Source organism: Ipomoea nil, unplaced genomic scaffold (genome assembly GCF_001879475.1).
Source record: "Ipomoea nil cultivar Tokyo-kokei standard unplaced genomic scaffold, Asagao_1.1 scaffold1043, whole genome shotgun sequence".
Classification (NCBI taxonomy): Eukaryota; Viridiplantae; Streptophyta; class Magnoliopsida; order Solanales; family Convolvulaceae; genus Ipomoea; species Ipomoea nil.
In genome coordinates, this window is record NW_017617471.1 from 13,364,345 (window position 1) to 13,380,703 (window position 16,359).

General features: G+C 34.0%; 1 protein-coding gene across 1 annotated transcript; it reads right to left on the reverse strand.

Moving 5' to 3' along the window:
• Nucleotides 1–2,762: 2,762 nt before the first annotated feature.
• Nucleotides 2,763–9,295, reverse strand: LOC109181734 (importin subunit alpha-4). The gene is made up of 10 exons (XM_019331634.1): nt 8,843–9,295; nt 6,217–6,313; nt 6,039–6,130; nt 5,824–5,955; nt 5,358–5,543; nt 5,014–5,177; nt 4,725–4,803; nt 4,331–4,459; nt 3,664–3,791; nt 2,763–3,429 (listed from the first exon to the last, which is right to left on the reverse strand). The coding sequence occupies exons 1-10, from the start codon at nt 9,068–9,070 to the stop codon at nt 3,051–3,053; spliced, it is 1,614 nt and encodes a 537-aa protein (XP_019187179.1). The 5' UTR covers nt 9,071–9,295; the 3' UTR covers nt 2,763–3,050.
• Nucleotides 9,296–16,359: the final 7,064 nt, after the last annotated feature.

The following is a 16,359-nucleotide window of genomic DNA, read 5'->3' on the forward strand; positions in this document are numbered from 1 at the left end:
CAATGCTAAACAGATATTGAATAACCCTAATCTAGGGCTGTGCAATATCCGACCGACCCGAAAACCGAAACCACACTTTGTGTGGATAACCGTATCCGAAGTATGGATATCCGACCCAAACCGAATAACATGCCGGGTTGATTAATTCGGATAGGGTAGTATAATATGCTATCCGATCCGTCCGAACATCCGAAAAAAATTAGGGTTAGATTAAAATACATCTAAACGACGTCGTTTTGATTATATATATATGTTAATAAGATGATACCCTAGACCGGTCATTCCTCCATTCTCCCCTGCGCAGCTGCTTTCTTCTTTGTTCTTGTATCTTCTCTCTCTCTTAGTTTCTCTACTCACCATTCTCACAATTTTTGTATCTTCTTTCCTTCTCAAATCTCAGTTCACAATCCTTTACTTCTCTCAGTTTCTCTACCCACCAATAATTCTTGTATCTTCTCTCCTTCTTAGTTTTCAATCCTCTCACAGAGTCACAATCTCACTCTCTGACACTCTCAGTTCTCGAATCTCTACTCCGATGGCTCATTCTTGGTGGTTCGGTAGATCGGTGGTTCGATAGATCGGTGGTGACAGGTTGAAGCCGGAAGCCCTACGTCGGAGTCTCAAATGGTTGTAGTCTCGTAGAAACCCTTGTTTTCTGAGAAATTTTTGGAAAAAAAAAAACGAAGTAATCGCAAATCTTAGTTTATTTTTATTTTTTTTTATTATTTATTCATCTTATTTTGAATTTTTGATATACTGTGTTCATGTGTTGTATACATGGAATATTTGTATATAGTGTGAAAACAGAATACTGTGTTGTATACGTTGAAAATTTTAAGTTCATTTACTTTTGAGTATTTTTTGTTTAAATAAATCCGAACAACACCAAAATCCGATATAATAAATCCAAATCCGAAAATGTATATATCTGCCGGTTTAGTTTAAAAAATTTTACGGATTGGGTAAGCTGAATATAAACCGAAATCCGAACGGGTTGACGGTTCATATATCCGAACCGTCCGAACCCGTCTGATGCTCAGGCCTACCCTAATCTAAGCACTAGTGTGGCCCAAGGGCGAGAGAATGCAAGCCCGCAATTAAAGATACTCTTAATTATGGGCTATGCTTTACCAAATCAAAAACTATTAGATGACAATATAAGTTTTTTGGTGAAACCACCTACAATATTGTCTAGGCATTACAATCATCTCATTTTATTCCATTAGAGATTTCAAAATGATTTCTGACTGCATTTTAGTTCCGAATAATTTTAAACTCTATATAATATAATCTGCAAAATGAAACATCATATATGTATACAAATAATGAAACTCAAGCATAATGAACCATAGTACATTGTAATGAACTTTAATACATTTCATTAGCATTTAGTATTATGAACTTTTAGTTTTTCTACGAAACACTATGTCTGTTTTTTTAATACATTCTTTCAAGGAATGAAATATTGCCTATAAGATAACAATATTATCACCTTAATCACAACTGCTTTGAAGCTTCAGGAGGTAGAGGTAATGAAGTCAAAAGTTTACTTTTCCTTTTTATATTTAAAAAAAAAAAAAAAAAAAAAAAAAAAAAAAGAGAAGTGATGCACATCACACATACACAATTAGTTCATGATAACGACAATGTTTTGGACCATAATCCATCATTGGTTTATGATAACGACAACTGTTTTGGACCATAATCCACCATATAATGGTTGGCATTATGATGGACCTAGTCCACAATAAAGTGGTTAACATTTTTCAAGTTGTACTACGCAAATTATGCCGTGGAATCGTGTTCACCGAGAATGGTGAACACAAGTCAAAACGACGTCGTTTTTAGGCAAAAAAAAAAAAAAAATCGTGGATGTGGAGTTAACGGCGCGTTACTGATCAAATTATGAATTTTCTGTTATGAGATTATGAATTTTATGAAAATTCATAATCGCATAACAGAAAATTCATAATCGCATAACAGAAAATTCATAATCTCACAACTGAAAATTCATAATCTCATAACAGAAAATTCATAATCGCATAACTGAAAATTCATAATCTCATAACAGAAAATTCATAATCTTATAACAGAAAATTCATAATCTCATGGTTCCAAAGTGAATGTGTAGGCATGGTTCCAAAGTGAATGTGCAGGCATGGATTCATAATTTATGAATGTCCGTGATTTCGGACGGGAATATGTAGGCATGGTTCCAAAGTGAATGTGCATGCATGAATTCATAATTTATGAATGTCCGAAACTCCGAAATTATGAATGTAATGAAAATTCATAATCTCATAACAGAAAATTCATAATCGCATAACAGAAAATTCATAATCTCATAACAGAAAATTCATAATCTCATGGTTCCAAAGTGAATGTGTAGGCAGTCACGTAATTAATTAAAAGAAAAAAAAAAAAAAAAAAAAAAAAAAAAAAAAAAAAAAAAGATAACGGTGCATATAACACCGTTGGAACCGTGTTCACCATGAATGGTGAACACGGTTCCATGGCATAACGTCTGGTTGTACTAAGTCTTGGCCCTTATTTTAAGTGTACCGCAGGTTCAATGGTTAAAAAGGAACATTTAAAACCATGTTGCACAATATAATTTGCCCCATTCTTCTGCAGATCCCTTGGTATAATCAAACTACAGAGTATTAATTTATATTAATATTAATATAAAAGAGAAAAATAGTGGAAAAGAATAGTTATATTGATAGAAACGCGGTGTATCTCCTTTGATCCATAGCCACTTGTTATGACTCAGAACTAAAAGCATATCATTTCACTTTTCACACAAAACCAAAACCAATCCCATAAATAATTCTTTGATGCCAAGTACCCAAAAGAAAATCAACAAAAAAAACAAACAAATAAAAAAGGAGAAGAAAACAAATTAAACAAAAGCATTAAATTGTAAAAATTCCAGCAATAAAACAACCTTTGGGCAACCAACCAGAAACTTTTGCCAACTACAAATTTGCTAACCAAGTAGAAAGAAAGCCAAACCTCCTCCTGCTGCTGCTGCTGCATCTCTCCCCTTACTACCCAAATTTGAAGCCACCCTCAGGGACATTAGGCTGGCTGTTCCCAAAGGTAAAACCCTGCTGATTTTCATCAACGCCATCAGGAAGATTTGGCTCTTCGTCTTCGTCACCCCAGTATTTCTCCAAGATTTTCACAGCCTTTTCATAAATCTCATTGTTGTCATGAGTTTGGAGATTCTCAAGCTTGTCCAAACCTTCGCATTCATCAATCATTTGTGCATAAATATTGATGCCATCATTCATTCCCAATTTTTTGTCCGCCTCACCTACCTTTAGAATGTTCTCAAGCCCCTCAAGGCATACCGTAACAATTCTTGGATCAGGGCATATCAGGAGATCACAAAGTGGCTTAACGCAACCTTGACTGGCCAAGAACCTGCAACAAGAGTGCAAAAAAAAGTTGAGCAACCACCAGAGTTGTGAATCTCATGAATGCCACATGAAAAATCATACAAGAGTTGCCCAATGATGCAAATTACATATTGCAAATCTAAGAAATCCTGCAAATTATATATATATATATATATATATATATATATATATATATATATATATATATATATATATATATATATATATATATATATATATATATAACAACTATCTATACCTAATCTGTTCATTGGATCCTCCAGATGTGGCATTTGATATGGCCCAAGCAGCCTCTTTCTTGATGTCAAATTCTGCATGTTGAAGGAGGCACACCAAAGGAAGAATAATATTTGACTCAATAACAGCCTGTTAAAAGAAAATTAATAGAAGATTACAACATTCGTTAGAGAAGATTACCATGAAATTTTATATGGGAGAAAAATAAAAATACTTCACATACAAGTATTAGCAACTATTACCAATTTTTAAAAGATGTTATTTTATCTACTTTAGTATTGAGGGCTAATATATGTTCTATACATTAGAACCTTGAGTCAGTTATATAAACTAGGTTGATAGTGCAGCCAGGAATTTTATCAACTTTGGTACTGAGGCTGATCTATTCTAATTTCTATATTCAAACCATGACTCAATAACCCAAACTTGGTTGATCATCTTAAATGCATTAAATGCACAATAACCTATATGAATAAATAAAATATATCAAGATTAGAAAATTAAAACTGGAATGGTTTTATTGGAAATTGTCGAAAGTTGAAAAGAGATTCCTAAAGAACAGGTTTTAGACCTCAGAAGATATTATAAAATTAAAATTCACTATACAAGTCGCTAAATAGAATATTTCCACAATGGCAAGAAGCACAAATGAAATCCGAGCCACATACCTTTATTTGATCTTTATTTCCAGCAGTGATATTAGAGATTGTCCAACAAGCTTCTTTCTTGATGCTCTTCTTGTGATTTTCAGTAAGGAGCCGATAAAGACATGTGAGGACTTGGTTGTCAATCACATACTGAATATACAAAAATAAAAAATAAAAAATAAAAAATCATTCATTGACAGGTCAGGAACCAAAACATGGCATTCATGTGATAAATACTCCATATTAAGAAACAGATAAAAATAAAAGGCCGCACGGAAGCAAAAGACTAAGGGAATGCAACAAATAGGTAAATGATAACAATGCTAAGGACATAACATAAGGATAAGATGGCAATAGGATAGAGCACAAGAATAAAATGGAGATACTATTTGCATGCAAGTTGATACCACGATACCTGTGTTTGAGCATCATCACCAGTGACAATATTCCCCACTGTTCGAAGAGCAGGTATGAGAACTGAAGGTGAAGGATGACTTCATGGACCATGTTAAAAAGAAAAAGAATAGAAGTTAGCATTAAAGTCCACCAGGGTTCAAATACAAAACCAACCCATGAACTATTTCTTAAATTTATAAGTTAACAGTTCAGTCGTGGTAGAGAGCATGGTGAGCTGGATGGCTAAAAGGTAAAATAGAAAAAACCCAAGGTGACTTTAAGATATTTGTAAGGAATAAGGAACATACAGCAGAAGCTCTACAAGTCTTGGACAAACACCTGCCTCAATTACAGCTTGTATTTTTTCATTGGGACCATCAGATAGATAAGAAAGAGCCCAACAAGCATCTGTCAGAACTTCTTCATCATTCAAATGGATAAGTTGCTGAAGCACTGGCAAAGCAGGTTTGACCTGAATGGGGTCAAAAAAAATAAACCAATTCTTATATGATTATAAGTGCACATACACACATGTCTCTATATATATACAAGTACATATAATTTTACTTGTCATAAAATAGGCCCAGTTACCATTTATAATAGACAAAACTAGATAGCAAACTTGAAGTAGATTTGTGTCCAGTCTACCAACCTGTGCAAATGGTGTTGCTGGCTTGCCTCGACAGAAGTTCGATAAAGTCCAGGTAGCATTTCTGAGCATAGAAAGCTTTGAATTCTCATTTAACTGAGCTAGCAATGGCAAGAGTGCACCTTGACTGAGAACCAAATCCCTACAGGTTGGGGAATCACCAGCAACATTACCCAAAGCCCAGACTGCCTGTTTAGTGTAAGGGCAAAGCATAGATCCATTAATAACAAAAACAAAAACAACAACAACAAAGGACCAGCATATGCTCTAAAAATTAGTAGGCACAAGTTTCTTTTAGAATGTTGATACTTAGACTGATTTGTCATTCTAAGTTTAAATATAATATAGATAATAAGTTCCATTACATATCCAGAGATGGTACATTTATTAGGAAATGTATTCAATATCAAAATGCATCAATTTCATTTTAAATCCAGAAACAAACTTGTGTATAAATAAAGATAGTTACCTGCTCACGGACATCGTCACTGGGTGAACTAAGAAGCTGTACAAACATAGGGACAGCACCCTGATCAATGACAACTCGTGTATGCTCCGATGTCCCAGATGCAACATTTGTCAAAGCCCAAGCAGCTTCGAACTGTTATTAAAAGGCAACAAAAGTAATGAATTATTTAGATAGTAATGCTAATCAACAAAAATAAAATACTAACATATACGCACTTGCAATTGGGGTAGGTCCTGCCTCCCAAGAAACTGTACAAAGCGTGGGACAACTCCAGCTCTAATGACCTCATCAATTGGCGGGCTCCGTTCTACAAATATATAAACAACAGATAATTTAATAATTATGCTGGGAAAATAGCAGAGGAAGAGTTCCAGTCCTTAGAATCAAAGATACCAATGGACAACAGCTTCCTGAATTGCGTAGTTGCATCAATCTGTACAGATGGATCGTCAGACCATACCCCTTGGACCATCAATGGTATACTTTCCAGCTGACAGAGAAAAGAAACACAACTAAGATAAGAATAAATGTAGACTGCAAGACAAAGGGTAGCATCATCCATGTATTTCAGTTATAAAACAGGCAATCAATCAGAAATTAATGAATTACAGTTGTGTAGACAAAAAGAAGTATCATACAAGTAGTATATATATATATTAATTCATAATTTAGCATTTTAGCATATAAACATATTCTCAAATCTCAACAATAAGTATTAAATTATGCATTAATTTAGCATTTCCAGCATAGGTCTTTAGATTTAGCCTTCCTTTTAGCCATAATTGGGGTTATTTTCATTCTCAGCCATAACCTATCATACAACAAATAAACAACCACTAAGGTGAGGCTGGGAGGGGGGGAGTCAGCGTCTCAAGCTCTCAACTACGTAAGTAGGGTTTTTTTTTTTAAGGCGAGGCACGCTCATTAGGCAACTGGTCTCCACCAACCAGACACCTAAGTGACGCCTTAACAACAATGTTTAAATAGGTGCAATAATTATAAATAAAGAATGTTCTCAAATGGAATCAATGAAAATGACAAGATTATGAAGTTGGAAAGATTAGCTTCAGGAGGCTCACAAATATGTAATCCTTGTCTATATGTATGGTATATCACACATTCAATAATTGTCAACTAAATTGATATTTCATGACCCACATAACACTTCAAAATTACATGACATCCTGGTTGTATCTGAACCCAATAAAACTACATAACTCTTTTTTTTTTTTAAATACGGAGTATATTATGAATTTTCTCAAATACCTTTCATTGCCATGCCTTTTTCTAAAAATGGAAACGGGACCTATCAACTAGGTTGGAAAAGAAGCAAAAAAGTCGCATTGTAACAAGGATCGGAGGTAGTGAGGGACAATAGGGGCAGTGGTCCCCACTGATATTTTTTACTAGGAATATATTTATTTATTTATTTACTTATACCTTCTACACATTCTACCACTCCCTGTCTTCTTCCTTCATCAGACCACAACATTCTGTCATTCACACCTAAAAGATTTGCCTTCAGACTTCTGCCAATTTCAAATTTCAGCAAGCAGCTGCAACATTCAAACTTCAACAAGCAGTAGCAGCCAGACACTGCGCCACTTCATCTTCAGTCTTTACAGACCACAGAGACAGCAGCAGCCCACATCGAGCCAGTGACAGCAGCTCCACCTCAAGCCCTCCGCGAAGTCAGCAGCTCTGTCATTCACTCATGAATCATGACTCATCCAGCAGCAGCTCCTCAAGTTCAAACCCTTAATCCTAATTCCCTAAATCCCTAAATATTTTATGAAATTTTATTATTAAATTTTCCAAAAGTAATTTGTTAGATATACTTATAAAATATTAATTGTCTAATTGTAATTGTGAATTATGGGTAGTGAATTGTTTATTGTGAATTAGTTGGTAAATGGTAATATGTCATGACTAATTGGTAATTAGAAATTTATTTTCTAATTTATAATGTGTCATGATTAGTTTGCATTTAAACCGTTTTACTGTTGTTTGATATTTCGTCATGGACATTTTTGAATTGCTTGAACTTTGTTCCCACTCAGCTTTATTCTTAGCTCTACCCCCGATACGGCATGTATGTATAAAAATGGGTTCAGGTGTTTAGATATTTCAGTGCACAAAAGTTTTTAGTACCCAATATTTTGGTTGAATCATTTCTTGCCCACCCTTAAAGGCACACAAGCTCTTGAACTTGTGAACCTCTATAATACTTTGCACTTATTTTCAACATACATCTCACATTGAAGTGTGAGGTGCTAGAGAACATTGCACATTAGTGTTCATTGTCCTTTAACTACTCTGGCATTACTCTTTTGTTAACTATGCTGTACAACAATCAATGCTTGTAATTGAAATATTTATTTTCCTCTTTTCCTAAAGGAACATAAATAAAGAAGATAGAGATGATGAATCTAAATCAACATTAATTATGTGACATGTCCACCATAAAAACCTTCACATGGTACCAAATCACAAATGATAATGGGGTTGAAATCCATACCTTGGAAATCCTATAGACCAAAGAAAAGATAGATACACCATTGGATATCATATAAGAAATGATAACTAATACATGTTATATAAACTACTCCTTAACAAACAATAACAGAAAGGAAACAGAAAACAAAGAAAATGGGTGATTTTAAGTGATATGTTTTTAAAACAATAACATTTTTCATGGGATCACAAGCAATAGGTGATTTCTAATCAAACTCTCTTTCACCATTGAGTCTGATCTAATCTTATGTATGACACTATTTGAACAACCAAGAATCCCACAAGCAAATATGAGCGATCTAAAAAGAATATGGAAAAGGAGTTGGCGTAAGCAACACCACGTATAAAAGTAATCACAGAAGCAAGTCGAGTAGTGAACCTGCTGCAGTGAGGAGATTACTAAATTTCACGAAGGGCTAAATCAACAAAAATCATCATTACAATTCCCAATCTACACTTTAAATCTCGAAAAAAAACGATCAATACTAATATCATCAATTCATACCCGTTTCTCTATAGCGGCGGCGGATTGAGTAGCGTCGGGGGGGAGTTGTTGTTGTTGGGACTGAAGGAGAAGGCCCTCGCGGCGCTTCTTAAGCAGGTTGTCCTCGCGCTTGCTCTTCCTGATCTCCACCATGTTGTCTTCCCTCCGCCGCCGCGCCTCGTCCGCATCCACCCCAGTTTTGTACGACTTCTTCCGGGCATCCGCCCGGGTGCTTGGCCGCAAAGACATTTTTTTTTTTTGTTTTCACACCCGCCGTGCAAGTGTTCGACGAAATGTCGAAGATAGATAGAGTGAGTGAGAGGGCAGAGTTTGTGTTACGAGATTTGGTTGACTGAAAAACGTAGTTAGTATTAAACTTGTGATTTGGTTTTGTGGTCTTCACACTGAAGACACGGAGGGTATGGGACTGCTTAATTTTGGTCTTTTCCGATCTGGTCTTTTACATTGAATCTGGGCGGATTGGATTCATTAAACCTCTTTTCCACCTTTTCCAATTAATTATAAAGCCCCATTTGGTAACCGGTGAGATTAGAGGGGTTAAAACCGTGCAATCAAATTCAAATAATTATTATGTCATTTTAGTAAACTACCATGTTGTGAGATCTAGTTACCATTTTAGATAGATAGTTATAGATTTGAATTTTGATAGTGGAGATTTACTTTGTAAAGAATTTGAGTATTTAAAGAAAGAAAGTAGAGTTAATTTTAGCAATAGTCCTCCGACTATTGTGATTTTTCAAATTTGATCCTTGTCTTTTAATTTGGACGAAATAAACCCTTGGCTATCAAAATTGTTTCATCATTAGTCCTTCCGTTAACTAAAAGTTAAATAGACGTTAGTGAAGGGTTAAAATAGTCATTTCCTCTACTGGTTTCTTCTGAAACCCCTGTAGATCCACCATATCATATTGTACGGCGACATCAAAGCGTAAAGCTCGTGCTCGTTGCTTGTCTTGCTTATTGACAGTAACAGCTCCTCCATGTCGACGCTGCTGTCCAAGAACGGCGGATGTTGTTACCGGTAGTACGGTGTGGTTCTTGGTGACGATGACGGCGGCTCAGCCGTTCTCCACGCATATTTTGACGAAGAATTAGAGGAGATTGCCAATACGATGAAGTGGGTCCGAAGTTTCGCCGATTTCTTACCAAGCACGTCGATTCCAGCACGGTTGTGTGGTAATGGTGAAGGTGTAATGGAGCATACGTGTATGGAAATCGCGACAGAAAACATTTCAAATCTTGTCTCCTCTGCTTTCGCAAAATTTTGGGGGAGAATAATACTACGTCATCGGAGAGTTCGACGGCATCGTCATCACCGGCAGCTGCAATGACACCTACGACAGTGATTCCTACAGATTTTTCGAACGGAGAGGAGAAGAAAGGGAAAGGACATTTTTACCCCTTAACTTAACGTCTATTTAACTTTTAGTTAACAGAAGGACCAATGGTGGAACAATTTTGATAGTCAATGGTTTATTTCGTCCAAATTAAAAGACGAGGACTAAATTTGAAAAATTACAATAGTCGGAAGACTATTGCTGAAATTAACTTAAGAAATTATTATGTGGTTTTAATTGTACTATTTAATTTTTTTAATAAAGGAATTAAAAAATAAGGATTAAGGGAGACATGAACTCATTCCTCAAAAAAAAAAAATGTGGGGGGGGGGGGGGGGGCGGGGGGGGGGACCTCACAACAACATCAATTAATAAGTAATAAGAAGATTTTTTTTTTTTTTTGCACTTCAGCCATGTTTTGCTATCGGCAAATAGCGATCAGTGGATTGTGTTAGTGATTTTGATTTGCGGATAATATTAGAGAATTGTAGATGTACATTTTTTTAAATCATTTAAGATTAGAGATTTATATATAAAAAACCTATAATAACATACTTATAATAATAATAATAATAATAATAATAATAATAATAATAATAATAATAATAATAATAATAATAATAATAATAATAATAATAATAATATTATTATTATTATTATTATTATTATTATTATTATTATTATTATTATTATTATTATTACAAAATAAATAAATAAAAATACAAGACATTTGGAAAGTTTGTGTCTCTCCCATTGCACATTAAGGGTCTGTTTGGAAACTCAAAAAAAATGACTTCTGGAAAATGAGTCATTTTCCAGAAGTCATTTTTCTTTCTTGTGTTTGGCTGCACAATGGAAAACTGTCTTTTGGTGTTTGGTTCATTTTCCAGAAAATGATGGAAAACTGTCTTTTGGTGTTTGGTTCATTTTCCAGAAAATGAACAGAATGACATACTTAAACATTTTAATTATTATATACCGAATAATATATTTTTATTTTTGTTTGTTGGTGAAGCTTTTGTGGATTGTTGGAGGAGATGTGTTGGTAGTTCTCTGTTGAATGTTGAAGAAGCAGTGAAGGGAGAAGAAACAGTGAAGGGAGAAAAAGCAGTGAAGGGAGAAGAAGCGTGTCTACGGATGTTGATTGAAAGATGGAAAATGACTTCCGCCAAAAAAAAAGGGAAGTCATTTTCCATATTTTAGTCCTCATTTTCCATTGACTAGCTAGCATTTTCCTTTGACTTTTTCATTTTCAGCCTTCCGAAACACCAAAAACTTGGAAAATGATTTTCAAAAGTCATTTTCCGGATTTCCAAACAGACCCTAATTTATTAAGTAAAGAGGAATCTCACGACTCTTCTATAAAAGGAGCATATTGCTCCTCTTTAATTTGCATCTGTCCTATATTGCTTATTTTCTTCAAAATGCTAATCTCAATGACATACTTAGTATGGTATAATGAAATTAAAATAAATATGTCATTTCAATTGTACCATCGATTTTTTTAATTAAAAAAAAAAAAAGAACAATTCTAGTCACAATTTAATAACAAAAAAAATAAAAAATAATAATAATAATAATAATAATAAGAAGAAGAAGAAGAAGAAGAAGAAGGTCTAAGGGAGGCATTGATCTATCCCTTCGAAAAAAGGGTTCAATTAACCTTAAAGAAATGGATTCAAACTCAAATGGATCAAGGAAAGTCATATTGAGCATGCCACTGTTGAGATGGATTCATGGCTAGTATTTGAAGAGATTTAGAATGGAGACTCATCATCCTATTTTGGTCTGTTAGTAAAGGATGTGAAGATGATCGGCCTTGTTTGGCAATCAGCGGGATTAGCGTTAGCGGATTGTGTTAGCGGTTAACAAATAGCGGATTAGATTAGTGGGTTTGACCAGCAGATTGTATCAGCGGTTTGTAAAAAAGACGTTTGGTAAAAATTAACTGTTTAGAATAGCGGTTAACATGTAAAATGACCTATAAGGACATTAGTGTAATTTTTTTTATTATTATTGGCAATAATATTATAATAATTATAACTATATAAAAATTATTAATTCAAATGAGCAATACATTTGAAATTGAATAAAATAAGTGTGAGTGTATGCCACCAAATTAAAAAAAAAAAATGTAATTGTATGATATTAAATTTAATTAAGAATTAAATAAAGGGGGAAAAATAGCTAGCTTTCAAAAAAATAAAGGGGGAAAATAGCTATTAAATTTAATTATAGGAATGCAAAGTTGCATTTTAGATATATGGAATGAGGCATACAGCAAGTCATCGTATATGAAAAAAAAAAGGAGAGAAACAAGGGCAAAATTGAGATTTAGAAAATAAATGGAGAAAAGCTAATGCTAAACGCTGCTCCTAGTAGCATGTCAATTTTAGCGCATTGGACAGCGATTCGCTAAGTGAAAAAGCCATTAACCAAACGTCTTTTTTAGCGGTTTGACTTTGTCAACCCGCTAAAGATGGTCAAATCCGCTAAAAAATGGCGGATAAGCTGATAACCAAACATGGCCGATAGCTACAGAGATAACAAATTTGAAATTCTCTTCTGTAAAATGCTCTGCGATTGCGCATTTTCTTGCAAAGCATGTCGTTTCTTTATTTCAGCGTAGAGATTGGATTTTCAATCTCCCTAGATTTTATAGGATGTTCTTATTTCGAATTAATTTCACTTTTGGTCCCACGATTTTTTGAGGTCTTATCACTTTTTGTGCACAACTTTAAATTTTTTCAATTTTGGTGCCTAACTTTGTAATTTTTATTAGTTTTGGTCCTTCTGGCCAAATTGATGACAAAATGTTGCCAAATTTTATATTTTAGGCGCAAAATCGTCATCCCAAGAAAGATCTTCAACATATAAACAAAAGAAAATTCATATTAAGAGAAAAAGAACAGTTTGCCAATCGACGACGCTATAAATCCCATAGATCTTTGTCTAGTTTCTGCCCGTCTTTCCCATTATTCTCATCGATCAAACACCTATAGATATGATTTTACAGTGATTTTGTTTAGATATTGAAGCTGTTTCCTTGGGAAGTTGATTTTACTCATAAAAGTTTAAAATCCGACAACATTTCGCCATCAATTTGGTCGAAATGACCAAAATTGTTAAAATAACAAAGTTAAGCATCAAAATTGAAATATTTTAAAGTTGTGCATCGAAAATGATAAACCTCAAAAGTCGTGAGACCAAAAGTGAAATTAATTCTTTTTATTTATTTATTTCAAATTTGACTAATTGAATGAATGTAGTTGTTTTTCAAAAAAAAAAAACATTTAAAATAAGAAAGACTTAAGGGTGTGTTTGGTTCGCACATGGGAAACGAAATCGGAATGGTATCAAATACTTGGTAATGGTAATATGTTTTGGTGAAAGTATTTAACATATTTGGTAGTAGGGTCGAATGGGAATGGTTACTAATAGTAGTGCTTGAGAATGAATAGCGGAATGAAACCCTTATTTTATTTGGATATGAATTTTTCAATTCATGGGGTATTCGAAACCAATAGTTATGTTGTGCAACCGTGTGTACCATGCATGGTGCACACGGTTGCAAAACGACGTCGTTTTGACTAAAAACGCGCGTCCCATTTAAAAAAAAAATCAGTTTCGATTCCCCTCAACAGCATTATTGTGGATATATAGTTATGAATTATTGTAGATATATAGTTATAAATTTGTGGATATATAATTATGAATTTGTGGATATATGGTTATTAATTTATGGATATTTAGTTCATTCATTCTGGGTTTTGTGTTATTCATTCACTGTGGATATTTAGTTACGAATTTGTGAATATATAGTTATGAATTTATGGATATATAGTTATGAACTTGTGGATATATAATTCAAATTATGCACAAAAAATACTATTGTCGGGAATTGAACCTGATTTTTTTTTAAGTGGGACGCGCGTTTTTAGTCAAAACGACGTCGTTTTTGCAACCGTGTGCACCATACATGGTGCACACGGTTGCACAACATAATTTGCAATTCGAAACACATAGTAGTGTTCTAAAAACATATCAACCAAACAATAACAATCACTTTCATATCGTATGGGCAAAACCCATCAACCAAACACACCCTAAATCTCTTTCCTAACCTTAGCCCAAGCGCGAGCCCAAAATTCCTTCCACTGTTGATCAAACGGGCAAATTATTGTGTGGACCATGGTCCACATAGCTGTGTGGATCATGAATATAGGTATATTTTTAATATACTAAAAGTATATTATTTGTGTACCAAAAGTACATTACTTGATAGTATATATAAAATAATGTACTTTTAGTACTCAAATAATCTACCTTCAAAAAATGTACATTCAGTATACAAATAATGTACTTTTAATATATTAAAAATGTATTTTTCATTTATGGTCCACACAATTGTGTGGACGATGATCCATGTAATAATGATTGGATCAAACCACGGCATCCAAGCTTGGGCCCATCTTCTCATAATTGCAATCCATTTGCTAAAACATGAAAATCATTTCGTTTCATTCGCGAAAATGTAGGGGTGTGCAATCGGTTAACATAATCGTTTTAATGACTAGATTTTGCTTTGTAGCTTTGATCTCTTTCTCTTACTGTGAATTTGGGTGTGTTTGGAAACCCGAAAAGTGATTTTTGTTTTTCGAGTTTTCAGTGATTGGTAAAGGATTGAAAATGTAAGTCAAAGGAAAATGACTCTTTGGTAAAAGGAAAATAACCTCATTTTCTTCAAAAATGACTTCCCTTTTTTCTTTTTTTTTTTGGAAAGTCATTTTCCAATTTACACACCAACACCGTACCACTACTACTACCAACACCATCACCACCATACCACACTGCCACCACTACTACTACTACCAACACCATCACCACCACAACCACACTACCACCACTACCAATATATATACCACTACCACCATACCACTGCCACCACCACCACCGTCGTCGCCACCACTAACACCACTGCCATACCACCACCACTTATTATTATTATTATTATAGAACAAATAATACCACCACCACCACCAACTCCAACACTTTGATTAGTAATCTTTGTTCATAATTGTGGATTGTAAACCTTTGATTATTTTGGTCTGTTATTTTAATATCTTATTAATTATTTTTTTTTATTATATTTAAAATTATTATTATTATTATTAAATTATTAATTATTATTATATTCTAAACAAAACAATTAAAATGTTTTTTTTTTTAAATAAAAGGTTAATTCATTAATCATAAACAGAAATGTTTACAATACCGATCATTAGAATGACAATGCATTCTTTACAGTTAGACATAAAAACAAATTTCCTAACAATGTTATAAAAAACTTGGATCGCGGATTGTTTTATAAATTTGAAGCCGAAGTTGTTAAATGAATTCGGTGCTTCTTCACAGATCTGGTCAAACATAGTCAAGCCTAACTCTGATGTGACTATTTTATCATTCCACACTTATGAGGGGAACTCGCCAAAGAAACGAGAGGAAAACTCGCCAAAGAAACGAGAGGGAAACACTCGCCAAAGAGACGAGAGAAAACAAACTAGTTAAAGGAACAAAGGGATAACTAGAACCAAAAGATAACAAAATAAATGGTAAAGATGATAAAAAACCTGTCAGATCTGGAATCTCTGACACCTTCTCTAAAGGAAATAATCTGAGATTTAACGCTTATTCCTAAAACAGCCAGAGGATGGAGTCTACTAATGGCACCGCCGGCTCAACTCTCCATTAGAGCATCAACCGGCAGCCGAAGGATGGCGTCGCAAGGCCTTTACAGATGAAAAATGGAGAGAAAACAGTTGTTGGGAGAGAAAGCAGTTACAATTAAAATGTTTAATTATACAATTCTACTCATTTTCCAAAAAATGAACCAAACATACCAAGACATATTTATGAAATGCAATCAAAAACGGCATATGAAAATGTTTTCTAGAAAATGACTCAAAATCATTTTCCTAATTTTCAAACACACCCTATAATCAAAAGAAAGATGTCAAACATCAATTTTAGATTAAAAAAGGAGAGGAGTACTTTTGTCTCAATGATTCTTCTTCCTAAAATCCATGAAATTGAAATACCAAGGGAGGGGCATGTATATACAAATGAAACATATCATTGCAATTCGCTCTGACCAAACAAAAGAGTTTGCTTACCTTCAAA